The sequence below is a fragment of the Gallinula chloropus genome (genome assembly GCF_964237585.1).
Source record: "Gallinula chloropus genome assembly, chromosome: 23".
Lineage (NCBI taxonomy): Eukaryota > Metazoa > Chordata > Aves > Gruiformes > Rallidae > Gallinula > Gallinula chloropus.
In genome coordinates, this window is record NC_140108.1 from 7,501,989 (window position 1) to 7,528,248 (window position 26,260).

At 57.7% G+C, this 26,260-nt stretch overlaps 1 protein-coding gene across 1 annotated transcript in view; it reads left to right on the forward strand.

Annotated features, from left to right (window-relative positions):
• The window catches only part of AGRN (agrin), a gene marked incomplete at both ends in the record, with an annotated part of 115,470 nt that overhangs the window by 76,799 nt on the left and 12,411 nt on the right, over positions 1-26,260 (forward strand). Inside the window, 20 exons of the mRNA XM_084274452.1 lie at positions 17-223; positions 6,410-6,631; positions 8,200-8,394; positions 9,569-9,769; positions 11,286-11,431; positions 11,606-11,711; positions 12,056-12,169; positions 13,969-14,133; positions 15,266-15,409; positions 15,762-15,886; positions 16,226-16,331; positions 16,488-16,871; positions 17,024-17,158; positions 18,594-18,721; positions 21,486-21,600; positions 21,898-22,017; positions 22,650-23,006; positions 24,317-24,509; positions 25,136-25,351; positions 25,687-25,916. Coding sequence (XP_084130578.1) covers positions 17-223; positions 6,410-6,631; positions 8,200-8,394; positions 9,569-9,769; positions 11,286-11,431; positions 11,606-11,711; positions 12,056-12,169; positions 13,969-14,133; positions 15,266-15,409; positions 15,762-15,886; positions 16,226-16,331; positions 16,488-16,871; positions 17,024-17,158; positions 18,594-18,721; positions 21,486-21,600; positions 21,898-22,017; positions 22,650-23,006; positions 24,317-24,509; positions 25,136-25,351; positions 25,687-25,916 — 3,609 coding nt within the window. The remainder of the gene's footprint in view (positions 1-16; positions 224-6,409; positions 6,632-8,199; positions 8,395-9,568; positions 9,770-11,285; positions 11,432-11,605; positions 11,712-12,055; positions 12,170-13,968; positions 14,134-15,265; positions 15,410-15,761; positions 15,887-16,225; positions 16,332-16,487; positions 16,872-17,023; positions 17,159-18,593; positions 18,722-21,485; positions 21,601-21,897; positions 22,018-22,649; positions 23,007-24,316; positions 24,510-25,135; positions 25,352-25,686; positions 25,917-26,260) is intronic.

Genomic DNA, 26,260 nt, shown 5'->3' on the forward strand with positions numbered 1-26,260 from the left:
CTCTCTCTCCCCCCAGACAAGTGCAAGGAGGAGTGCAAGTTCAACGCCGTGTGCCTGAACCGCCGCGGCACCGCTCGCTGCTCCTGCGACCGCATCACCTGCGACGGTACCTACCGACCTGTCTGCGCCCGGGACAGCCGCACCTACAGCAACGACTGCGAGCGCCAGAAGGCCGAGTGCCACCAGAAGGCTGCCATCCCAGTAAAGCACAGTGGACCCTGTGGTAAGCACTGGTGCCGCCGGGCTGGTCGCCCACAGGAACGCTGGTACCCCACCACCTCTCACTTCCCAGTCCCAGCAGCCACTTTAAGCCCAGCCTGCGTCAGTCCCTTCTGTGCGGGCAGCCGTGCTCGCGGTGGTGCTGGAAGGCTCCAGGTAAGTTGGGCTGGGTGCCCACACCGGCTGAGCCAGCCATAGGCTCTCCTCAGTCCTGCGGTCCACGAGCCCTGAATCTCCATCCCTCCCTGTTCTTCCTCCTCCCTCGCAGCAGTCCCTGTGTCTGTGTGTGCATGTGCCCCTCCTCGGTCTTGTCTCTGTCTGATGTGCTCAGTAACACGAGGAAGAACCATTTGTGTTTAGATGGTACCGAAGCGTCTGTGATGTCCAGCTCGTTTCTCCCACTCACTGCCTCGGCCAGGCGCCCACCCATGCCATTCATTTCTCCTCCCAGGGTAGTGCCAGTCCCCCCCCCACTCCAAGCTCCTTCCATGCTTCCCCCTTCCATGCCTGCCCGCTTCTCTCAGCTCCAGGTACTCTCCGTAAAGGACTCTTCCCAGCGCTCCCGCTCTCTGGAGGTCTCACCGTGCCTTTGTCTCGTCTCTGGGAAAAGCTTTTCACCTTTCTGATGGATGTTTTTCCAGGCTTACATGATAGGATGGGGCTTTGGGTCCCAAGGATGTGGGGGAACATCCTGTTTTGAAGTTACTGTGTAGAAAATGAAGGAGGTTAAAGACAGTCACTGGTTTGATTGGTGTGAGTTGGGAGGTTTGTTCATTTCAGCTCCAATTGGCTTTTTCAGTAGATCTAGGAGTGGGTCCTATTATTTTAAACTGATGTTTTAAAAGGTATTCAGTGTATCAAACCTGAAGTACCCAGAAATGAAGCCTCGTGTCGTGGGTCTGTTTTGTTGGCTTTGTGCTCCCACAGTCAATGCTAATGCTGCCAGGCCCAGCTGCTCAGAAACTGGTTGTCAGGCTCCCAGTATCCCACTCCACAGAATAACCAGTTATTTTCAATCGGCTGCACAGGGCTGCTCCTGGTGAGGCAGGCACAGGAGAGGGTTGGGGGGGCACAGCGAGATGCTCCGGGGCTGGCAGGGGGTTGTTTGCAGCTGGGTGGCCAGGTTCTGGTGCCCTGGGCTCTCAGCAAACCCTTCCCTGTGCCTCCTTTTAGAGTCAGACCCCAGCTCCAGCTTGCTGGAATGATGTGGCGAGCCAAGAGCTCGTGCTGCTCGTTACTCTGCAGCAGGAGGCACATCGCTTCCACCATGCTCAGGGGAGTGTGGATGGTGGATACGGTCCCTACACCACTGCTGTCCTCCCTCCCATCTTACACTCACTTATTTTAGCTTCCTCCAGCTTCTCCAGGCAAGTGCATGTCTGCTTTCAGGAGCCTAGGATTTCAAACTCCACGTGACAGCTCTGGGCCACCCTGTAACAAGCCACCACTGCATGTGGGGACAAGCCTTTGGCTTCCCCGTGGGCTTAGGAAAGTGTCTTGTCTCAGAGCTCAGTGCTGCCCTTTGGGAAGAGAGCGTGTCCCCCCTGTGTCCCCAGCTCAGGCTTACTGTGAGGTGGGAAATGGGTTTAGAAACAGGGCAGGGGTGGGATTTCTGACCAGCTTGTGTTTCAAGGCAGGTCACAGAATCACAGGGTTGGAAAAGACCTTTAAGATCAGTAAGTCCAACCATTCCATCCTGTGCTAAACCAGATCCCTGAGCACCTCATCTCCCCTCTGTTAAACACCCCCAGGGATGGTGACTCAGCCCCTCCCGGGGCAGCCTGTTCCACATCCCCACAACTCTGCCAGGGAAGAACTTTCCCCTCCCATCTGCTCTGCCCCTGCCCTGGGGCAGCTTGAGCCCATTGCCCCTTGTCCCATCTCCTGTCCCCTGGCTGCAGAGACCATCGCCCACCTCTCTGCACCCTCCTGGCAGGGCAGGGGAGGTGGGGAGAAGGTCTCCCCTCAGCCTCCTCTTCTCCAGGCTGAACACCCCCAGCTCCCTCAGCTGCTTCTCAGAGGATTTACCCTCCAGCCCCTTCCCCAGCCTGGTTGCCCTTCTCTGGACTCACTCCAGGACCTCGATGTCCTTCTTGGAGTGAGGGGCCCAGAACTGGACACAGCACTCGAGGTGCAGCCTCACCAGTGGCACAATCCCCTCCCCAGACCTACTGGCCACACTATTTCTGACACCAGCCAGGATGCCATTGTCCTTCCTGGCCACCTGGGCACACTGCTGGCTCATGGTCAGCCTGCAGTCACCCAACACCCCAGGTCCTTCTCTGCCTGACAGCTGTCCAGCCGCTCTGCCCCAAGCCTGTAGCAATGCAAACATGAGGTCTTCTCCAGATGAGCACTGCTGGAGGTGGTGCTAAACTCCTCTCCTGGCCAAGGGGTGTGGGATGCAGTCCAGCAGTGAGGGTGGCACAGGATGTACAGGGTGCTGGGGCGAGACTGAGGAACGAGGGAGCTGCAGGCTCTGTCTGCATCCAGCACTCAGAGTGGGGAGTGTGGGGAGTTCACCCGTGTCTCTGTGCGGGGCTGGGGAAGGGAAGGAGCTCAAAGGCAGGCTGCTAGTGCGGTCACAATCTCTCACCTGTACCAGTCTAATGAACTCAGCTGCTGTCTTCTCCAGCAGCAAGGCAAAGGAGGCAAAGCCAAACAAAACAGCCCAGGGCTTGTTTTTAATCCTTCTCTGCTTTTACACTGTGATGGGGCAGCGGAGGAAGAAGGGAGGGGACGAGGCCGATGTAGACAGGAGGTGGAGGGAGAGGTGTCTTGTAGTTGCATCTGTCTTTTCCTCCCTGCCTCTCTCTGCTCTCTCCCCCCTGCTCTCTCTCTCTCCCTCCGCTCTCTCTCTTTCCTTTCTCGTCTGTGTCTTGTGTTTTACAGTGTTGCCCGTTTGGAGGAAGGACCTGTGTCCTCGCAGCACCCTTCTGCTCCCCACCCGGACATCTCTGCTAGGAGGTCGGCTCTCTCTCCCCTGCTACGTAGCCAGTGACAGTCCTGGCCTCTTCTCACTCCTCCCCTCCTCTAGTTTTGCTTGAGAGCCCCTGGGATGGAGGCATTGCCCAGGTTTTGCTCCCATCCCTCACCCCAAACACTCCCTGCTGGAATGGAAATGCCTTGCAGTGCAGTGGGTCTTGTCCGGTGCTTGCTGTGGCTTGACCCTTCGAGGCCAATGAGAAGTGGGAGCAGAGGTGGGTGCTGTGAGCCCCCCACCCCCACCCCAATCCTTAGCAAGCCCCTCTGTGGCTGATACACCAGTCTGGACTGTTCCTGGTTGATCTTACCTCTCCTTTTGCCCCCAACTAACCCCCCTTTCTTCCCCACCTCCTCTTTCCTGGAGTTTCTGCCTGCCTGGCACTGTGATGCTTGACCCTTTGCTCTCCGTAGTGTGTGTCACGCTTGTCTGTGCAATTCCAGTGGGCAGGGGCTCTGCAGGGGTCGCAGCTCCCCATCCCCTTGTCTTTTGGAAGCACTGAGGAGCTGTCTGTGCTAGGAATACCCTAGGAATACCCAGCCTGTGTCCTGGTGGAGCTGGTGTCAGAGCCCACTGGGTGTCATGGGCATGGGTAGGTGGGGTGTGATGGGTTACAAAGCAGCTACAGTGCCTCTTCTCTGCGGCCATCCACAGGCAAGGCTTGCAGGAGAGCTCGGTGTCCCCAGGTCCCAGGGCTTGGTTAGGCGTCTGCAGAGCTCAGCAGGAGGTGAGGGGTTGCACCCTTGAATCAGTCGGGGTGCAGAAGGAGTATTTGGCTTCCTCTGTGCCTGCAAAATGGATAAAGGGACAGGAATCAAAGCAGGTCTTGATTAAAGCACAGCCTATGGTCCTCGTTTAATAGGTCCTCATTATATCCAGCCACATCAAAACTGGTGCCAGAACCCCAGCTGACTGCTGCAGGTGCCCTGGGGCTGTGTGGGAAATTTCACAGGCTGAGATTCACCCGCAAAGGAGCTTCCTGAGCTGCATCTCAGCAGGTTTCCCTGCTTCAGGAGGGCAAGGAACGTCTCCATCCAGCCTGACACCTCCCTGCCACTCTCTCTCACTGCTCCCTTGCTCCCCAAGATGGGAGCATGAACGTGGATTTCAAAGGAATGAGTTTATTTGCTTCATGCCCAGCTCGTTGCATCCTCCCTGCCCGATTGTCTCCAGCACAGGAGCTTTCTCCATGCAAGTGTGTGTGTCTCACAATCATGGGGATGTGATTATGGCACATAGGCTTGGGGTTTAAGTGAAGCACAAGCAGGAGGAGCGAGCAGCATCACAGGGCTAAGCACAGCAGCGTTCCTGGTCCTTGGGAACTGCTCATAAACTCTTCACCTGCCAGCAAGTTGGGGACCTGGTGGAAAAGGCTGGGTCGACGTAGCAGCCACGTGCCTCAACTGTCCCCTTCTTCCTTTGCAGGCCCTTAGCTCTAAGTGTTGTCTTGGTAGGTGCTTCCTGAAGAGCCAAACCCAAAATTCAGTCTTGCCTGTGCCTATGCTATGAGCCGTGCTCTCCCTGGCTACCAGTGTGCAGCTGGGCTCCCAGGGGGGCTCAAGCCTTGCTCTTGATCAGCAGATGTGCCACCTTGGTCCTAGCAGGGAAAGGAGACCGTCCTGTTGCCCTGACTACTCCCTGTGCCAGGCCAGCAGGCTCCAGGGGGGCTCTGTCTGTCCCACCATGCTCCATCGCTGTGCTGCCTCGCTGTTTGGTGTTGGGGGGCTGGGGGGCTGTGCTGTGTCTGCCTGTTGCATCCATCTCGCCTTGGCCGCACTGTCTGTTCCCACATCCGTGTCGTCACGTGTCCGTGTCCGTGTTCAGCACAGATTGAATCTGTGTCCCTTCCCAGCCCCAGGTCCCGAGGGCTTTGGTATTGAGTTGGAAGAAGGGGGGCTCTGAGCAGGGCTGGGTCTCCCCCCGCCCCCCAGCATCGTGGCATCCCCAGCATCCCTGCCTTTTAGCTGCCTTGTCCTGGCTTCTGGGTGATGGAGGGCATTGCTGGAGGGTGCTGCCCACCTTCAGCAAGTGGGCTGGGAAGGGGGTGGGACCACAGGACTTCCCTGTGAGCCGTTTCAGAGCTGTACCAGAGAGTCAGACGCAGCCTTTTCCTCTTTGCTGTCACCATCAGCTGTTTGCTGCTCACCTCCTCGCTGCGGGGCAGCTTGCAGGGAAGATGATGCCACCTGCTCTTCTGACTTTGATTAAGCAGCTCCAGTTTGTGAGCAGGGAGGGCACTGCTGCTGCTCAGCCTCCTGCCCATGCCCTGTGGCACTGCCTGTCCTCAGGGAACCTCGGGGCTTTGCTTCTGGAGCCAGCTGCCCAAGGTCTGGACTGATGCAAGGACACTGTGTCTCTTCATCCCACGGCACAGCAGCTCCTTGGCCTTTCCAGGGCCAGCTCACTGGAGGAAGGGAAGGGAACTGAGCTGCTGCAGAGCAGAGGGAGGCAGGCTGTGTGGCACAGCCAAGTGTACGCATCCTCTCCAGCCAAATCTTCCTGGCCACGGGGATATTAAGATGACCTGGGGACACTGTGATTCTGAGGATGTGAGTCTCAATGAAGGGAGCTGTCCCTCTGTGAGCTTTTTGGCAGCTGGTGCCAGGTGCTGATGGTATAGTGAGTGTCCTAGAGGCAGTGAGACCCATGCTGAGGAGGGCTTTCTGCTGCCTCCTGCCCTCTGCCCAGCTCTGGTCATTCAGATCCATCTTCACAGGCAGGCTCGTGCCCAGGAACAGAAGTGCCAGCTCTTGGCAACGAGACCCCTCAGTTTATGTTGCCCTCCCTCAGCACACGATGCTTGTTCTTGATGCTGGTGGGAGTTGTGGGGGAGACCCAGGCATGAGGGTTTGGTGCAGAAATCCGCAGGGCAGATCCCACTTCTGGCTGGTCCCTCTGGGCAGAGCGTAGCTGGGATGCCACGGAGGAGCTGAGGCAGGAGTCCTGTTCGTTGCGTCCGGGGAGAAGATCTTGTGCCTGCTTCCCATCCCTAACCTCTGCCAAGCATGGGGAGATGCTGAGCTGGGCATGTTGGGGTGGCATGGAGGGTGCAGGGGCTGGTGCCAAACCCAGGAGCTCTGTGCGTTTGCCACGGCTTGGGGGAGGCAGAGGTGGGATGCTGGCATGCCTTGCTGTGCACAGTGCCCCGGGGGAAGGAGGGGAGCAGCGGTCTGAGACCTGTCCCTTTCTCTCCTGTCCCCTCTGCAGACCTGGGCACACCCAGCCCGTGCCTGAGCGTGGAGTGCACCTTCGGGGCCACGTGTGTGGTGAAGAACCAGGAGGCCGTGTGTGAGTGCCAGCAGGTGTGCCAGGGCCGCTACGACCCCGTCTGCGGCACCGACAACCGCACCTACGGCAACCCCTGCGAGCTTGACTCCATGGCCTGTGTCCTCAAGAGAGAGATCAGAGTGAAACACAAGGGACCCTGCGGTAAGAGCCGACCTCAGGGGGCTTCTGCTGCTCACAGCTTGCTGGGCAGCGTGCTGAGCACGAGCCGTGGGGAAACAGGGCTGTTGGGCTGTCTTTGTGCTTTGGTTGCCACCACGTAGTGCCTGCAAACCAGACCCTTGCACAGCAGATCCATCTGCAGTCTCTCCCTCCGTGCCAGCACGCCTTTGCCAGCCAGTGTTTGCAGGCAGGCTGGGTTTTCCCAGGACAAAAATCTGCCAGGATGGTCAGGTAGAGCTGGGTTCCTTGCAATTCTGTCAGAATGCTGCCCGCTCTCTACCTTCCTGGGTGTCAGGAGCTGGTGTCTGACGTTCCCCTTAGGGCTGGCGGGGCACAGCAGTGCCCCTGTCAAAACTGGGCTCAGTTGCTTACTGTCATTGCTGTGCCCTGCAGTCCTACCTGGGGGCCATGCCCCTGAGCTGGAAGGGCTTTTGAGGCCACAGAGGAGAGGAAGACCTTTCCTCCCCCTCCCTAACCTGCGGAGCTCACCGCTGCACCATTAGCAGAGGGGCCCAGCGGGATTCAGATCAGAAGATGATGCTGGAACCAACTTCACCTGGTTACAGGAGACACAGTTGAAGGATGCAAACATTCAGTCTGTTGGGCACAGGTACTTGAGAGGTGCTGTGGTCTGCAGGCTGGCTGCCTGGAGCATCCCCTCTGCACACCCACAGAGCCCAGGCATGGGCCACAAGCTTGGTGCTGTAGATAGAAACCTCCTGGCCAGCAGCCTGCATGAACCAAGCAGGGGCTTGTGGCTTCCTCACTCCCCTGTACAAAGGCAGCAGCTGCTGAGTGAAAGAAAAATAAGGAAAAAAACGCATCTTTGAGCCAAATTCTCTGTGAATTGAATGGTGGGGAAGGGAAGGAGGGGTGTTTGGTTGAAGGAGGAAAAGAAGCTGGGAATCACTGAATACCCAGGAGTTGGGAGAGAGGACATGTGCTGGCTGGAGCCTGGTCTCTCACTCCTTTGCCCAGTGAGTTATTACAAAGATAGAGGTTGTTTGTGACTTGATCCTGTGTGCTGTGCCTGTGTATGTGGCAGGCAGGCTGAGGATCCTGCTCCGGAGGTGTGGCAGGGCTCTGTGGACCAGTGCAGCACCTCCAGCACGGTGATGAAGGAGGGGAAGATGGCATCCCCCTTCCCTGCCAACCTCCTCCTCCCTGCTGCCTCTCCCCAGGAGACTGTCCACTTGCTGCCTGGGATGCTGGGGCTGATTTATCACCCCTTGTAATTGCACTCAGCCCCCTGCTCTCTCCCGCCTCCTGTTTAGCTATAATAGCCTACAGCTCCAGTGACATTTCATAACGGTCACTCCTGGCCCTGATGGCTTTCCCAAGTAATTATTATCTTTCTGCCTCCCAGCCTGTCCTCCCCCTCCTCGTGCAGCCCCCTCCTCAGCTCCTTCCCCTTGCACTGTGCCCTGGGGCTCCTGCCCTGGGGGAGGAGGTCACGGTGGGGTTTTCTTCCTGCTGCCCCTCTCCATTAGGCAGCGATGCCTCCCCAACCTATTGCTTTAACCTCCTGGTTTTGTCCTTCCTGTGCACAGACCGCTGTGGCAAGTGCCAGTTTGGGGCCATCTGCGAGGCGGAGACGGGACGGTGCGTGTGTCCCACGGAGTGCGTCCCCTCCTCCCAGCCCGTGTGCGGCACAGATGGCAACACGTACGGCAGCGAGTGCGAGCTCCACGTCCGGGCCTGCACGCAGCAGATGAACATTCTGGTGGCTGCCCAAGGAGACTGCAGTGAGTCTGGCAAGGTCCCCTTCTTCCCTTGTCTCACTCCTGCTCGGGGCATTTCCGAGAGGGGATGCTCAGCCCTGCTGAGGTCCCTGACCGTGACCGTCCCAGGCTCACCGGGCACTTGTAGCCCATGGGTTTGCCAGCCTTGAGAGGCACCAGAGAAACCCAGGGTTGGGATGTGGGGAGGGTCTCCCCAGTGCTCCTCCCAGTGCCTTTACTGGCTGTTTTCAAGACTTCCCAGGAGGATATCAGCTCCAGAGTAACAGGGATTGTCCGAGGACACCCAGGAACAGGGCTCTGGGCTGCAGCTCCTGGCTGGTCACTTGGGGACTCAGCCTGAGGCTTTTCCCCCTGCATGGAGGGGTCTTCCCTTTCGGCTTCACGAGAGTTGGGTATCTTTAGTCTCTTGAGCAGTGTTTCCTTTTTAGCCACAGCTATCTCAGTTTCCCAGCTGCACATCCCAGGTGGTATCTGTGTTGTGTATCCCTTTGTTCCTTGTCAGAGCCAAGCTAAGAAACTGGGCTAAAACCATGTTAATAGCCACCACCAGAACTAAAAGCATCGGGGGTCTATTGGATCACGAGGGTCTATTTTCATCTCAGTAGCTTTCCCATCCCTCCCGTCCCCTGGGGTTAATTCATCTTTGATCATGTGTTTCATCCCCACTCCCCAGCCTAGGAAACTGTCTGGACTAATTTCTTAATGAATTAAAAGCCCTGCCTGGTTTTTTCATTAGGACAAATGCTCCAGCAGTAAAAGCGATGCTTTGAGCCTCGTAAAACCTGTCCAGCTGGGTCCAGTATTCCAGGGCTGAACTGGGCACGGACATCCTCTCTAAATTTGGGTGGAAAGAGCAGCTGAGTGTGATGGATGACTCGGAGTGCTCCGTGGGCACTGCGAGCAGCAGGAGGCTGGAGTTACAATAGACCATGAGAGTAAATGGGATTTCTCACTGGTGTCCTAGAAAAAGCTGTTGGACGTGACACCTGTGGATGCTGATGGGAATCCGAAATGCTCCGGACTGTCACCTGTCCCTTGCAGAGTCTTTGCACAGTTTAAATAAGCAATCACAAACCATCCTGGGGAAGGAGGGCTTCTCTCCTTGCCTCTGAGAGTGGCGGATGGGCACAAAGGTCTCTGCAGTGTCCCACTGTGGTCCCTCCCTCTCCCCCCCCAGAGTCCTGCGGCAGCGCGGTGTGCTCCTTCGGCAGCCGGTGCGTGGGTGGGCAGTGCGTGTGCCCGCGCTGCGAGAGGCAGCCCTTCGCGCCCGTGTGCGGCTCCGACGGCCTCACCTACGACAGCCAGTGCGAGCTGCAGGTGGCCTCCTGCCAGCAGAAGAAGAGCATCGAGGTCGCCAGGATGGGGCCCTGTGAGGACGGTAGGTTGCCAGTGCGTCTCCAGCTGCGCGGATGCGGGAGGTTTGGCGTGGAGGGGGAGGAAGGGGCTGTTCCCCTCGCTGCTCGCCGCGTGAGCCCCAGTGCGTGGGGCTGGGGCACGGTGCCACCCCCAGCACAGCAGGTCCTGTACCAGCCATGCTCTCCTTCCCTCCTGGCTGGCTGGCTGCTGTCACCCAGCGCCCTGCCCTGCCCGCCGGCCTTTCCCCCTCTGTCTTTCCGTGTCCGGCAGTAATGAGGGATGAGGCCACCCAATCGGCTGGGCAAGGGCTTCATCGCTGCTCCAATTTCACACTTCAGAGGGCCTCGGCCAAGGGAAACGGAGCGGTTCCTGGGGCAGGGAGCCTGCCTGCTGCTTTCCTTCTCTCTGCCCCAGGGGCTGCTCGAGGGCCTGGCCTGTGGCCACTAATGACTCAGGTTGTGGGGATGGCTGTTCCTTGCATGGTCAGGCCAAGAACTAGGAACCTGATGAGTTTTCCTGCTGTAAACCATGGGTTAACACTGCCTGAATCTGAGTACAGGAGGCAGGTAAATCTCACTGCTCTGGTGTGCTGAGATCCTCCAGCTCGTTACACGTGTAGCTGAGCTGGAAAGGACCTCAGTGCTACGGCAGAGCTTAGGGAGAGGGGAAGACATAACATGGTGTTTGATCACAGCCTTCCTTGGGGAATTGCAGGTTGACGTCCCTCTGGGAAAAGATCTTAAATAATTCTCTGTGTAATGCCAAATCCCAGCCTTTGATCACTTGATAAAAAGGGCCAGGTTTTCCTTCCCCCCCACCCCTTCCCCTTTAAGAAGCCTTTGAAATCAACATCTCTCTCTAGCTGCTGAAGCTTGGAGCATCTTATGGAGAGGCAGCCGGGCTAGGGACAGAGTTTATACATGGTTAGGAATATCTGCCTAACTGAACTTCAAACTAAACCCAAACCCCATCCCTTCCTCTGCTCCAGCTTCCGTGGTTGCATTAACAGCATCGCTCTCCCTGCTTCAGCGTGTGTTTGGGGAGGGCAGGAGAAGGGGAAGGGGTCGGATCAAAGCATGGAGTTAAGCTGTCCCTAAGTGCAGCCCTTCCTCCTGCGCATGGCTATTAGCTCTCCCATCTCCAGGTAGCCCGCAGGGTGCTGGTAGCTGCTTTTGCTCCTGCAGCGATGCTCTAGAGAAGAAGACCTCAAGGTACTTGCTAAAGCATCCCTGGGCTGCTTTTGTGATGTAGGTGTAGTGTAATATTTTGGCAGCAGTGGGAGAAACTGCTTTCTCTAAGGGAGAGGGACCTTCTCTGAGGTCCAGGCATGAACATCCTAATATATGTGGATTCTGGGGTTGCCTGTGCTGAAGAGCCTGATTCTGCTGCGATTTGGACGGGCAGCTCTGGGCTGCTTCCCCTGCCTGGGGCACAGGTTTGGGTGAGGGGGAGAGCTTTGTCCCCATCCCCTCTGCTTTCCCCTGGCTCTGCCCTGCTGCGTGGGAGCCCTTTCTCACCACGGTCCTCCTTCGCTCCAGAGTGCGGCTCAGGGGGCTCGGGCTCCGGCGACGGTAGTGAGTGTGAACAGGACCGGTGCCGGCAGTATGGGGGCTGGTGGGACGAGGATGCTGAGGATGACCGCTGTGTGTGTGACTTCACCTGCCTGTCAGTGCCACGCAACCCGGTAAGCACGCTGAGCAGTTCTGGGCTGGCTGCTGCAGTCCTCGCTCCCCTCCTCTCTTCTCCTTGGTGGCCTTCCCGCATGCTTCCTGGGCAGAAGAGGGCATCCCATGGATAGGGAACCTGCCTTCCTGTGGCAGGGATTGCCCTGAGCGGCTTCCCCTCACTGTCCTGGCAGGTGTGTGGCTCTGATGGTGTGACCTACACCAACGAGTGTGAGCTGAAGAAGACACGGTGTGAAAAACGCCAGGATCTCTATGTCACTAGCCAAGGAGCCTGCCGTGGTGAGTGCCCCGAAGGCAGCTGGCCCCCCCCAGGCTGACACAAGCTGTGCACGCTGCTTCCCCTGCAGCAACATGCACCCTTTCCCCGTGGCTAAGCAAGGAAGAGCTTGCTGAGGGACACAGCAGTGTCCGTGTTGGTGCTCATCCCTGCTGTGTCATTCCTGTTTTGTACCCCGTGCTTTCCCCGGTCCAAGGGTAGGACCTGGCTTCATCACCTGCTCTCAGCATCTCTGCACAGACAGTGAGGTTCTGCAGGAATGCTGCTAGCTGCTCAGTCCATGCCTGCCTGCCACAGACACCCTGCGTGCCACAGACACCCTGTAACTCTCTGCCTTCCCTTGCAGCCCTTGCCACAACCCCGCCACCTCTCCTGGTTGTGCACTGCAGCCAGAGCATCTACGGATGCTGCCCAGACAACATGACCATGGCGCTCGGAGTGGGAGCAGCTGGATGCCCAAGTGAGTGATGGTCGTGTTCCCACCTGGGGAGGGGCATGAAGGACCTGCTAGGACAGCTGGAAGGTGGGACAGATCAGGTGGAGGGGGAGCTTGGGGTCCCATGCCAGGGGAAATGAAGAAAGGTGGACCATTCCCATTCTTTAGCTAACTGGTGACCTCTCAGGCTTAAAACCTTCCCATTTATCCCCAGCTCCGGGCTCACAGCGTGCATGCATGGAGATGTGCATGCGTGCTTCATCTTGGAACGGGCTGCCCAGAGAGGCTGGGGAGTCTCCTTCTCTGGAGACATTCAAACCCGCCTGGATGTGTTCCTGGGGGATTTAGTCTGGGTGATCCTGCTCTGGCAGGGGGTCGGACTTGGATGATCTTTGGAGGTCCCTTCCAGCTCCTCATGTTCTGTGATTCTGTGTCTACTAGTGATGCTTTTGTCCCTTCAAAAGCCCTGAGTCAGCTTCCAGATCCAAGTTCCTCCAAAATGCAGGAAGACAGGATGGCGGCTCAGAACTTGGCTGGTGCTGAGTCCATGCTGGATGCCCCAGAAGATGCCCTTGGGGCCAGACTGTCCCCCCTGTATTCAAGCCATTCCTAGAGGCTTAGGGCTTTTTAACCACTTGAGAGGCAAAAATACTGCTCATATCTATTTGCTGCAGGCGGAGGTGGAACAGAGAGTTTGAGTTTGCCTAGGGACCCTGTGCAGGGCCACCCCAGGACCCCTGACAAGTGGGTGACTGCGCTGTGCAGGAAGCTGAGCTGGCCAGTGTTTCGTTAATACTTATTAACTGCTCAGCGGAGTCAGCACTTCAGCAGAAGGCGTTCTGAAAGGCATTAGCAAACTCTCAGCAGCTGAGGCTGTGACCGCCTGCTCGGGAAGCACATTACCCCGCGGAGCCGTGACTCACGCCGTGCCCGCGCCTGGCTAATGCTGGATGGGGATGCAGCGCTGTTTAACCTGCCGTGTCATGTAAAATGCAGCAGCCCTGAGACACTGTCCAGAGATCTCCTGGCAGGGGTGCGGGGCGGGCTGAGGTGGGTGCTGGCTAAGGGGCTGGCAGAGCTGGGAGGAGCTGGGCAGCGTGATGCTAGGGAGCAGGCAAGCGTTTCGCCTTCAGCATCGCCCTGCTGTGATGGTTCGTGGTGATGTTCCTCTGTGTCTCTGATGAAGGTCCCATCCCCTGCCCTCCAGTCCATGGACACAGCATCCCAACTGGCTGCTGGGGTTCAGTATCCCACTGGTTTCTGATCCCAGCTGTGTCAGTGTGCTGGCAGCAAGCATGTGCAGGGGGTAATTGCTGCCCGACCAGCAGCTTGGAGGCACTGGAGCAGATTTCTCCATTGCTGCTGTCTCCCTGCCTCTGGCAGTCTGGGGATGGGCGTTTGAACCCTACTTAGTGTTCCCAAGGCCTCCCAATTCCCTCCAGCTCTGCCCCACATCCCCTTTCTTACCGCTCCCTGTGGATATCACCAGCGTCTCTTTGTCTATCTTCGGATCATTTCCCCCCATCAATTTCCTAATTAATGAATTAATAATAAACTTCTAATAGCTTCCTCCCCCTTTGATGTTAATGAGAGAGGAGTTCTCGATGATGACGGCAGAGCAAGCAGCTTAATCCCTGAAGGTTTAGCTCCCCCTTGGAGCTGAGGCAGGGGGGGAAGTGTTGAGAGCAGCTTCTCCTGCACGGCGTGAGCAGCTCGGTGGCAGTCGGTCTTTCCACCTCGATGCAGCCAGTGCCCAGCATCGCTCAGCTTCCTTGCTCAGGACTCAGCCTGATGTTCTCTCTCACTCTCTTCCCTGCTCGCAGGCACCTGCCAGTGCAACCCCTACGGCTCCTACGGGGGAGCCTGTGACCCTGCCACGGGGCAGTGCTCCTGCAAGCCAGGCGTGGGGGGCCTCAAGTGCGACCGCTGCGAGCCCGGCTTCTGGAACTTCCGCGGCATCGTCACCGACAGCAAGAGCGGCTGCACGCGTGAGTGTGGGCAGGGCTGGGCCCCTGTCCTGTGCAGCTCGGCCCATGGTGGGGCTGTCACGCTGTTTAAAGCCATGAGTGTTGATGTTGGTCTGATTTAGCCTTGAGGAGGCTGAGGGGGAGAAATTATCACTGCCTGCAGTGACCTGCCAGGAGGGTGCAGAGAGGTGGGCGATGGTCTCCTCAGCCAGGGGACAGGAGATGGGACAAGGGGCAATGGGCTCAAGCTGCCCCAGGGCAGGGTCACCTCAGATGTGAGGGAAAAATTCTTCCCTGGCAGAGTTGTCAGGGGCTGGCACAGGCTGCCCAGGGAGGAGGTTGATTCACTGACCCTGGGTGTGTTTAACAGAGGGTAGATGAGGTGCTCAGGGATCTGGTTTAGCACAGGACAGGAACAGTTGAACTTGATGATCTTAAAGGTCTTTTCCAACCTTGCAATCTGTGATTCTGTGATTTCCAGCTGCCCCCAGCATGTGTTTTTGCAGAGCTTGATGATTTGCTCTGTGCAAGAGAGTTGGGGGAGGGCTGCAGTGTTGCACGGGTGCTGTTGCTCCCCATGTGGTGCAGCTTGGCCAGGAGATGCTGTCTCCTTTCACGGGGTTATTCCCTGGCCAGATGTTCTGCCGGACCTGCTCCCCGGCCAGATGTTCCACAGGGCTGCTTGAGCTCAGCACACCGAGCCCTGCTGCCCCTGCATGTGTCTGCAGAGCAGATGCAGGATCAGGAGCCAGAGGAGAGGTGGAGGCAGGGTGCTGATGTGGGGTCAGCCAGTACAGCGTAGCAGTCGGGAGGAGGAACTTTCTCACTGTGAGGGTGACAGAGCCCTGGGACAGGCTGGCCGGGGGGTGTTGGATTCTCCTTCTCTGGAGACACTCAAACCTGCCTGGATGTGTTCCTGTGGGATTTAGTCTGTGTGATCCTGCTCTGCCAGGGGGTTGGACTGGATGATGTTTCAAGGTCCCTTCCAGCTCCGAACACTCTGTGGTTCTGTGATGTTCTGTGATTCACACTCCTGCCCTGGACCCTTCTCACTCTTCTTTTGGATTGCTGGGAGGGAGCCCTGAGCGAGGCTGCTCTTGGATCCACAAACCCACCACCCAAACAGTGTCTTTTTTTTCCCCTCCTTGTCCAGCCTGTAACTGTGACCCAGTGGGCTCAGTGCGCGATGACTGTGAGCAGATGACTGGGCTGTGCTCCTGCAAGACTGGAATCACTGGCATGAAGTGCAACCAGTGCCCCAATGGCAGCAAGCTGGGCATGACTGGCTGTGAGAAAGGTGAGGGAGCTGTGTGCCAGAGGGGTTGTACACAGAGAAATGGGTGTTTTGGGTGCTGCTTCCTAGCAGCACATAGACCCGTGAAAGAAATACCTCCCTCCCATCCCCTGGGCTTCTGTTTTGGGGAAAATGTGCCCTGGCCTCCACTCTGGCTGGGTCCCTGTTCTCTGTGCACCCATATGCAGCACAAGGGACTCTCTCTGTTTGGTGAAAGTCTTGTCTGCTGCTCTGGCGAGCCCCTGGGAGAGTTAAGACCCGCTGGGAGGAGAGAGGGATTTCATTTGGCATAGCCTGTTTCTGTATGATCAGTACTTGCTTTGTTCACCTCTTCCTCCCCTTCTCCTTACCCCAGACCCATCAGCACCAAAATCCTGTGAGGAAATGAGCTGCGAGTTCGGGGCCTCCTGTGTGGAAGTGAACGGCTTTGCCCACTGCGAGTGCCCGTCCCCGCTCTGCTCCGAAGCCAACATGACCAAGGTTTGCTGGGGGGGCAGCTGGGGGTCCGAGTGGGGTGCAGGGGCATGTGGCTGACTCAGCTGTGTCAGGCTGGTGCAGGCAGCGCAGGAGTCTGCTGTGTCTCCCCCCTCCCAGGAAGCATTTGGGCAGGTCCAAGGAAGGATGATTTGCTCCTGGAAGAGCTGGGTGCTCTCTGGCACCTCTGAGCTGCTCCGCTCCTGGGCAGCCCATCCTTGGGTCCCTCTGTGCCTCTCTGCCTCAGAGGGACCTCCACACTCCCAGCATTTAGAGACTGGTTTGTTTAGCCTGGGGCTTGGAGGAGGATGGAGGTGCAGCTCACATTGCCCCTCTGCCTCCCAGGTGTGTGGCTCTGATGGTGTCACTTATGGAGACCAGTGCCAGCTGAAGACCATCGCCTGCCGGCAGGGACAGGTCATCACAGTGAAGCACCTGGGGCAGTGCCACGGTGAGTGTCTGTGCTTTCAGTACTGGGGCAGCCTCAGCTCTCTGTCCTGACAGCAGATGCAAGGCCCAGGGCAGGTGTCCAAGGATTTGCAGCATGTTGGCCAGCCCTTCCCAGCCTTTCTCCTCCTTACCTCCCTTGTCTTGCTGCTCCTTTCAGAGTCCATCACTCACATAAGCCACACCTCACCTCCCACACCGTTGCCCACGCTGCCCTTGGACAAGCTGATCCTTCCTCCACCACTACGTCTCACCACCCACGCTCCAGAACCCACCGAGCTGGCTACCAGCTCCCCGCTGTTGGAACACAAGCCTACAGAAAGAGGTCACCCTACAACCAGGCGCATCACGACCGCCAGACCAGCCACTACGCCATGGATGACCCACGGGGTGTATAAGACCACTGTCCGGCCTCTCTCCACTGCACCAGTGGTCCTGGCCACCACCCAGCCTGCCTACGCAGAATCAGGCAGCGCAGAAGGCAGTGGAGACCAAGAGATGGGCATCAGTGGAGACCAGGAATCCAGTGGGGCAGGCTCTGCCGGTGAGTGGGCGCGTCTTCGGCTTGGCAGGTCGGGTTGTGGGCTAAACCATCCCCTGCCTCCCATGAAATGAAGCTGTGTCTCAGCCTCCATCTCTGATGCAGAGGTGAGGTCTTACCTCCTGCTGGTGAATGCTCCTCTTCATGCCCTTCAGGGGAAGAGGAGGTGGAGGAAAGCCAGGTAACTTCCACCCCAGCCGTCGAGAGGGCCACGTGTTACAACACCCCGCTGGGATGCTGCTCCGACGGCAAGACCGCGGCTGCTGACGCAGAAGGCAGCAACTGTCCGGGTGAGTTTGTCCTCGGGGCCGGGCTCTGGGCTCCCTTGCAGTGGTCAGGAGTCAGACCGAGCTCTCCCAGGGTACAGGAGAGGGTGAGATGCCACCAAGAGCTACCCAGTGAGGAGACAGCAGCGTGGTGCTGCGTTTGCCCGGCTGGCGCTGAGCACAGCTCCCATGTCCAGGCTTTGGGGGCTGGTGTGTCCCCAAGGGGGTGACCATGGGGACGTGCTGAGCCCCGGCAGAGGTTGTGCCGACCTCCCACAGCCCCCAGCAGCCAGCCCAAGTGCTGCTGTGCCCGTGGGGAGCCAGGGCACCCAGCACTTCGCTTGGGTGCCAGCTTTCTTTCCAGACTCCTACAGCCTTAAGACTTTGAGCAGCGTTTTGCTTGTCCTTCTGCAGAGCTCAGGACTGGCACTGGGGTGGGTGAGGGGATTGCTCGGATTCCCGTTGTATCTTTAGAGGGAGCTGGGCTGACCAGGACCTGTTTGGTGTCAGGACTGGTTGGGAGAGCAGCTCTAGCCCCAGTCTGCGCTCTCCTGACTCACACTGTGGTTCCTGGGGATGGGTGCTGCTCTCGTGACCTGGGTGGGATCTGTCCTGCCCCCTCGCAGTCCCTCCCACGCTGGCCAGGCTGAGGAGATGCAGAGCTGCTCCTGCTCAGGCAGGGTGTTGGTTGCCCTGTACGTCCATCCTTGTTACCCTCAAAATCGTTGCTCTGGGGGTGTCTCCCAGATGTTTCCTCACTGCTCATCGAGGCTGTTTGTACCTGTTCCTGCTCCGTGGGGGGTTTCCAGCAGGACATCCCCTGTTCCCCTGTTCCTCTGGACATGGCGTTCCCCTTTTTTAACCCACAAAAGGACAGCTGCTGGGAACCTCCCTTCCAGTGGGGATCTTTGTAGAACTGCCTCTGCACCCCTACAGCTCCCCTGGAAGGGAACCACGCCTCGGGTTCCTGTTGCATTTTCAGTTTGGTTCTACAAGGCTGCCCACAGCCTGTTAGCTGCCAGGGCTCCACTTCCCTTTCCCAGGACAGGTCTTCTCTTGGTCCAGAGCCCGCATTTCGCCCTCCTCTGCTCCCTGTCTGCATGCACGTGTCTGATCCTGCCTATTGACTGTGTGCTGCTCTGGCTAACGTCTTTCTCTTGTTACTCAGCCGGTGCAGGGGGGCTGCTCTCCGGGCCGGAGCTCAGAGGAAACCGTATGGTAAAAGCTGCCATCTCCAGCCTGGTCTTTGCCATCTGCTCCAGCACCCTCTGATACTAATCCTCCATGGCGCTCTCCCAGACCCATCCAGACTAACCCCAACACTGGCACTACCCACACGCTGCCATCACCCTTTCCCCCCCAGGGACTCGAACGCTCCTTGCGGCTCTCAGCCACGTGCCTGTCCCCAGCTAACAAGGTCGACTAAAGGCATTTGTCTTGTTTACCCTCCCTCCCCTAGCTACCAAGGTCTTCCAAGGAGTCCTCATCTTGGAGGAGGTGGAAGGCCAGGAGCTGTTCTACACACCTGAGATGGCTGACCCCAAGTCGGAGCTCTTTGGGGAGACGGCCAGGAGCATCGAGAGCGCGGTGAGTCCCCTGCACTTGACCTGGGCTCTGGCTGCGGCTCCTCTGGCCTTGGCAAAAGAAGAGAGGACCCTGCCCAGCTCTGTCTGGTGGGCAGACAACTGAACCCTTCCCAGAAACATGGTCCTCCCTTTCCCAAGTAAGCAGCCTTCTCTGAGCAGGCTTGTCTGTTCAAGGGCTGGGTTCCCACGGGGAGCCAGCCTGGGGGATGCTCACCTGCTCGTGTCTGCTTGACCCTCCGAGGTACCAGTGCTTTGTTCCAGCCACCCTGGCAAAGCAGGGACATGTCTGCTTCCTGAGCACTGCTCCCTGGAAGCATGTTACAGTGCCAGCACCCCCCTCTCTAACCGCAGACACTGCTGTCCAGCCATGGGAACCCCTTTGGGTTTCCTTTTGCTTCACCTTCTCCTTCGCAGCGGCTTCTGGGGAGGTCTGTCACTGCTGTGGATCAGGTGTGAGCACAGAGACCTGTCTGCAAAGTGTGTTGGAGTGGAGGAGCATCGCCCCATGTTGCAGAGTGGTTGGGGGTGGTTTTGTTTGAGATGGGCTTAACCTACAGAAGTTGGGAGTGAACATGGGTCATTGCCAGGACTGGTACTTCCCTGGGGTGGGCATGAAGAGTGCAAGGGGGTGGTACCCTCTGTGGATTTCTCCCATCTCTTTTTAATCAAGGTATGTTAATAGTCTCTACAACATGCTGTGTCGTGGGTTCCATCCTTCGTTACGTGCTAGGTGAGGAGTTCTCCTTCTTTAGTCTTGGTGGTGGGACTGTTCACACGAGAGGTTCTGCCTTAATACCCTGGATTTCCCAAAGTGTCCATCCTTTTTTCCTCCATGAAAAGATGCCCAAACCCCCCCTTTGTCCCTCCAGTTCTGCTACACAACTTGAAAAGCTGCTTGTGTAAATCTGCTCTCCCACCTTTAAGGAGAACCCAGCTCGTGGGGTGGGCAGCCTTTGCGTACACATGGGCTTGCCAAGGAGGCTCTGGGTGGGGTAGCAACATTCTACTGTAGCCTGCAGCGTGGCACAGCAAATACAAAGCATCTTTGCATGGAGATTAACATATTTAGAGCTGGATCCAAAGCTGTAAGTTGGCAAGCCCTCAGTGCAGTCGTATAAGCAGATGTGTGCCTGGCATATGGACCATATGGTTCGTGCAGTTCTGTATCACAATAGCAATATTTCCCCATCCAATGGTGGCTGCTATCCGGGGATGCAAACAGGCACACAAAAGCCTCATTCACTGCTTCATCCATTCTTTCCCCCATGGGAATACAAGAGATTTCGCTGGATTTTCCCAGGCTGGGGGAAGTGAAGGCATGGCACAGGCCTTTTGTTCTCAGGGGACAACTGGGGCTGGGCTGAGAGTCCCTGCAGAGACCTGTTGTCCCTGTGCAACCTACCTACAGGCACCCATGGGTGTGATGTGCTCCTTTTAAACCTCTGAGATAACTGTGCATGAATTCACAGGGGCACAATCAACCGTGGGACCGTTAGTCAGTTAATTACTTTCTCCTGTCTTGGCCTGAAGTGCAGGGAGGGGAGTGGTGGCTTCTCACTGTGATGAGCCCTGGTCCAACACAAAGCTGGGCAGAGAGCTGTCAGGGGTGTCAGTGGCCTGGTTTGTCATAAGCCTTGGACAGTCACTGGCTCCTCCTGTGACTTCAGACAAATCCTGCAGTGTCTGAGAGCCAGTCTGAAAGGCAGTCAGGTACTTAAAGATGCAGAGTGGTGCCTTACAGGATTTTCCACAGCGCCTAAGCAGGTTTACACAGCTTTAGGAGAGATCAGGAAGACTTAGGTGCCAGGCAGTTGAAGATCCCTACATGAACAGTGAGGTGTCAGGTCTGGCTCTGACCTGCTCTTCTCCACATGTACAGTGAGGATGGCTCACTTTGCTGGATCCTGTTCTTACCTCTGACTGCAGGGCTGTAAGGAACATGAGCCAGCAGCGTGCCCAGCTGGCCAGGAAGGCCAATGGCATCCTGGCTTGTGTCAGAAATAGTGTGGCCAGTGGGTGTGGGGAGGGGATTGTGCCCCTGGACTGGGCACTGGGGAGGCTGCACCTCAAGTGCTGGGTCCAGTTCTGGGCCCCTCACTCCAAGAAGGACATCGAGGTCCTGGAGTGTGTCCAGAGAAGGGCAACCAGGCTGGGGAAGGGGCTGGAGGGTAAATCCTATGAGGAGCAGCTGAGGGAGCTGGGGGTGTTCAGCCTGGAGAAGAGGAGGCTGAGGGGAGACCTTCTCCCCCCTCCCCTGCCCTGCCAGGAGGGTGCAGAGAGGTGGGCGATGGTCTCTGCAGCCAGGGGACAGGAGATGGGACAAGGGGCAATGGGCTCAAGCTGCCCCAGGGCAGGGTCAGAGCAGATGTGAGGGAAAAGTTCTTCCCTGGCAGAGTTGTGGGGCTGTGGCACAGGCTGCCCAGGGAGGGGCTGAGTCACTGACCCTGGATGTGTTTAACAGAGGGGAGATGAGGTGCTCAGGGATCTGGTTTAGCACAGGACAGGAACGGTTGGACTGGATGCTCTTAAAGGTCTTTTCCAACCCTGTGATGCTGTGAATAGGGACCGTGTGGAAGTACCACCCTGCACAAAGGAGCCTTATTCTCTCCGTCAGTGGGATGTCTTGCAAAGGTTTGGGTGCAAACCCATATGGGGTGAAACCAGGGAGACTTGCTGAGATTCAGGATCTTTCACTGAAGGGCCCCGTGCCCCAGGATCTCCCCGTTAATCCGTTTATCTTTCCTCCTGCATCTCCGCCCACCCAGCTGGATGAGCTTTTCCGCAACTCCGATGTTAAGAAGGATTTCAAGAGCATCCGTGTGCGAGACCTGGGGCAGAGCAGCGCTGTCCGTGTCATTGTGGAGGCCCATTTTGACCCAGGTAAGAGCCTTCCTGGTGCCAGCTCACCGGGGCATCACCAGCTGCCCGAGGAGGGAGCAGGCACTGGGGCTGCTGGCCTGAGAAACGCGCGTGCAGCAAGGAGCATGGAAGAGCCTGGGGACAGGTCTGCTGTCCAGGGAAGAGCTGGGAGGAGGGGCACACTGAGCAGGTGCCTGGATGGCTGGAAGCATTTGCCCAGGGGAAGGAGTGATTCAGATGTATCACGGGGGGGAATCTGTGAGGTGAGCCTCCATCTTCACTCTTGCCTTTCTCCTTTCTCCTCCTGGCTGCCACCAGCCACTTCCTACACGGCAGCTGATGTCCAAGGGGCCCTGCTAAAGCAGATCAAAGCCTCCAAGAAGAAGACCATCCTGGTGAAGAAGCCCCAGCAGGAGCATGTCAAATTCATGGACTTTGGTGAGCTCTCTGTCTCTGTGGTCAGTCCCCTGCTTTTGGTTTAGGCTTTCAAACAGGCAGGTTGGCTCTCTGGCCTCGCAGACCTTGCTTGTCTGTAGTGGTGACCCATCAAATGCTTCCCCAGAGACAGGGCTCAGCAGTTAATCCCTGTGCCTGGAGTTGTTCTTGACCTGGGAAGGCTGTAAAGGGGGGTCACATCGCTCCCCTCTTCCACAGCATGTGGTGGGTGGCTGTGCTGCACCGTGGTGATGTGACAGTGGCCACAGTCCTGGAAGGTGAGACCTTCCTGGTACCCCCCGTGGGGTAGCCAGCCTTACCCATGGAAGATCATGCTGATAAATCCAAAACAGGGATTTTCCAGGGAAAAAAAGCTCTGCCTAGGAGCACAGCTCCCCCTATGTCAGGGTGGGGGCACAGGCAGCACCATGGTACCAGGGACCACAGGCAGACACATGCCCTGTGCAGGCAGCAGCCAGGCTGTGCAGGGACCTGGAGAGGGGAGGGAAGAGGGTTTTTGGGGGCGTCTGGTGGTCTAGGAGGACCGGGTCACCCCAAAAACCCAAGTGGTTTTCCCTGCCCCCCCCAGAGAAGGTGGCAAAGCACCAGCCTCCAGCTGCATTTTGCTGTTTCAGACTGGATCCCCAGGCTCTTCACCACCACTGTGACCACGACCACAGCCACCACCATGGCACCCGCCACCACCCGCAGGTACACCACAGCCGCCGCCGCCACCACGCTCCACGTCCTGCGCCCGGACGCCGCCGGGCGACCCAGCGCCAAGACAGCAGGAGCTGTGAGCACCAGGAGACCCCCTCCCACCCTCCCTGCCACCACCCGCCGGAAACCCACCCGCCAGCCCCCCACCACCAAGAAACCCTCCCGGCCCTGCGACTCTCACCCCTGTCTGCACGGCGGCACCTGTGAGGATGACGGGAAGGAGTTCACCTGCAGCTGCCCAGCAGGCAAAGGGGGAGCTGTCTGTGAGAAACGTAGGTGCCCCTGACCTGCCTCGGAGCTTGCTGGGCGCTGGAGCTCGGGCCAAAAAGCAAGGACAGTGCAGGCAGGGGGAACCACATCTCTTGGAGCTTTGAGTTCCAGCTGAGGGACCTGGGAGGATGTGACTGGGACTGTGTCGCTCTGCAGCCCTCTCTGCTAGGTTCCTGTGTCTGTCCATCCTCCAGCAGATGAGGATGGTGACAGACAGACGTGAGGGCACGTGCAATCCCAGCCCTATAACGTGTGCTGGCACCACACACGTACCGAGCAGGAGGTTCTGCAGGGCTGGATTTACCCACCCTTCCTGGCTCTGCCAGAGCAGGGTGTGCACGTGCTGTGGCGTGGCTGCTGGGTAAGAAGGGGCCTGGAGCAGTTCCTTCCTGGCTGCACTTCCCATGTGCCGCTGCCCCGAGCCACGGTGACCGTGAGCAGCTGCTTTTTATCTCAGCTTGTGGCCTTGTCACTCGTAGCTCCTGTAGCCAGTTAGAGTCTAGCAGAGACAAAGGAATTAACCCATCTTCTCAAACACCAGGAGGTGCCTGCTGATAATCCTTCCCCTGAGCTCAGCGCTGCGGGCAAACAGCTGCAGACCTGCAGTGTGCTCAGCCAGAGCTGCTGGTGTTTACTCTGAGCTCCCACTGGCAGTTCGGTGCCATGCTGGAGGCTCTGGGTGCTTGTGAGCTCTTCTTCCCCAAAAGCTTTGTCCTTAGAGCTGTAAGCTGGAGCACTCAAAGCTCCAACTGGATGTGGGTGTCCAGCCCTCTTAATTTGAACAGGGATTGGCCTTCCACATCCCTTGGAAAATCTCTGCTGCAATGAGTAAAAGCCCAGGGTGATGAATGTAAATCCATCTGGTGGGATTCTGAGAGGATGGATAAAAATTCTCTGTGGAGCAGGGAGGCTGGGTTACAAGGAGCTGTGTATGCAGCAGGGCTCAGCGAAGGCACAGGGAGGGTGATATCTGGGCATGGAAGGAACCAGCACAGAAGGGCACCGCTGAGGCTAGGTGCTGGGGGAGCAGTACCACAGATCTCTCTAGCCTGGGAGCAATCTTTGGAGGAGTCCCTTCACACAAGGAGTGAGTTGGTAGCAGTGTGAGTGTTTGTGAAGCAGTGACAGGGATAAGTGCTCGGGAGAACAGATCCAGAGGGGAGACTGAGCTGCTTTCTGCCTTCTCAAGAACATGCTTGTAGACATAGGAAAGTGTTCACAAGCTCATGTCAGGCCTTTATCCTCTCCCTGCCTTCCTCTTCCCTCCTCTACTTCATCACCTTTTCTTTCTTCCACCCCCTGACTTTTGCAGCTATCAGGTACTTCATCCCCAGCTTTGGTGGCAAGTCCTACCTGGCCTTCAAGATGATGAAGGCGTACCACACCGTGCGCATCGCCATGGAGTTCAGGACCGTGGAGCTCAGTGGGTTGCTGCTCTACAACGGGCAGAACCGTGGCAAAGATTTCATTTCCCTGGCACTGGTTGGTGGCTTCGTGGAGCTCAGGTGGGTGCCCTTCCCCTCAGCCCGGTGTGGGCTGAGCAGTCCTCGCAGAACACTGGGAAGATGCTGGGCTTGAACTTGGCAGGCTGAGCAAATGAACAAGACAAGGAGGAGGGTTTTTTTTTCCCAGTGTAATAGCAATACAAAGGGGACTCATTATTCCCTCTGGCACCCTTCAGCAAAGTTAATTTACTTACTTCAGTTTGAAAAGCTAAAGGGTGTGGGAGGTTGATTTTTTTGGGAGGGCAAGTGAGAGGTCTGTTTTTCCGTGCTGTTTTTGTACTAGGAAAAGAGATGCAGGGTAAAAAAAGAAAGGGAGAAAGGCCCCAGAAATCTGGGCTGAAATTGGTTTTCCACTCCTAAAAGGCAAAGGTGCAGATCTGGGATGAGGTGAGGTAGAGTGTGGGCCTCTGGAGACTGCAGAGTGTGGGTGAGCTTGGCACTCAGACCCGATGCTCAGCGGGGGGATGGCCACATGCTCCCAGTGCAGCCTGGTCCAGAACTGGGGAGGGAAAGGGGCTCCCAAAGCTCTCCCAGCTTCTTCCCAGGGTGCAGCAGCCCCTGTGCTGTGGCACAGATGCCACCTCTCCGCAGGATGGCCCAGGCTCAGGACTCCCCATCTTCTCCAGGTTTAACACCGGCTCCGGCACGGGGATCATCACCAGCAAGGTCCGTGTTGAGCCGGGCAAGTGGCACCAGTTAGTGGTGAACCGCAACCGGCGCAGCGGCACGCTGTCCGTCGACGGGGAGCCCCACGTCAGCGGGGAGAGCCCCCCGGGCACCGATGGGCTCAACCTGGACACGGACCTGTTCATCGGGGGAGCGCCCGAGGACCAAATGGCTGTGTGAGTGAGCGTGCTGGACCACTGCTGCGGGTGTCAGAGCATCCGCGGTGGGCAGAGCATCCGCGGTGGGCAGAGCATCTGTGGTGGGCAGAGCATCCTCGGTGGGCAGAGCATCCTCTGTGGGCAGAGCATCCATGGTGGCTGCAGCCCTCTACCTGCTAGGAGGCTTCGGGTGGTGGGTGTGGAGTAGACCTTCTCCAGCCCTGGGGCTGGGTGAGGGAGGGTCTCTTAACACCCTGCTGAGGAGCATGGCCCAACCCAGATGCTTGGAGGACCTCTGGATTTTTGTCTTCGTGGGCAGAACCCCCCACCCACTCTGTCCTCTGTCCCCTCAGGGTGGCGGATCGTACTGCAGCTACCACGGGCCTGAAGGGCTGCATCCGCCTCCTGGATGTCAACAACCAGATGTACGACCTGCGGGAGAAAGGCAGCGACGTGCTGTACGGCAGCGGGGTGGGCGAGTGTGGCAACGACCCCTGTCACCCCAACCCCTGCCACCATGGCGGCATCTGTCACGTCAAGGAGGCAGAGATGTTCCACTGCGAGTGTCTCGACACCTACACCGGTACGGAGAGGGGGCTGCAGGCGGAGCGTTGCTGGGGGTCCTGGTCCCATTGGCTGGCCCTGAGGGATCCCAGAGCCTCTGGGGCTCACGTTGTGAGCTGGGTGGGGGTGTGGCATGGAGAGGCACCACAGGGTTAGTAGGACAAATGTGGGATGAAGCCACATCCAGTGAAGATCATAAATTCAGCGTGTAGACCTATCCATAAATGCCTAAGACAAGGGCCAGGATCTCTTCTTATGCCCCAAACTGTTTCCCTGTGTGTCGTAGGGGTATGGTGTGCTGAGGGTATCACCTGCTGTTTGCGGGGTCCGCTCTGGGGGGCTTTGTGGGTTGGGGGAGCTCAA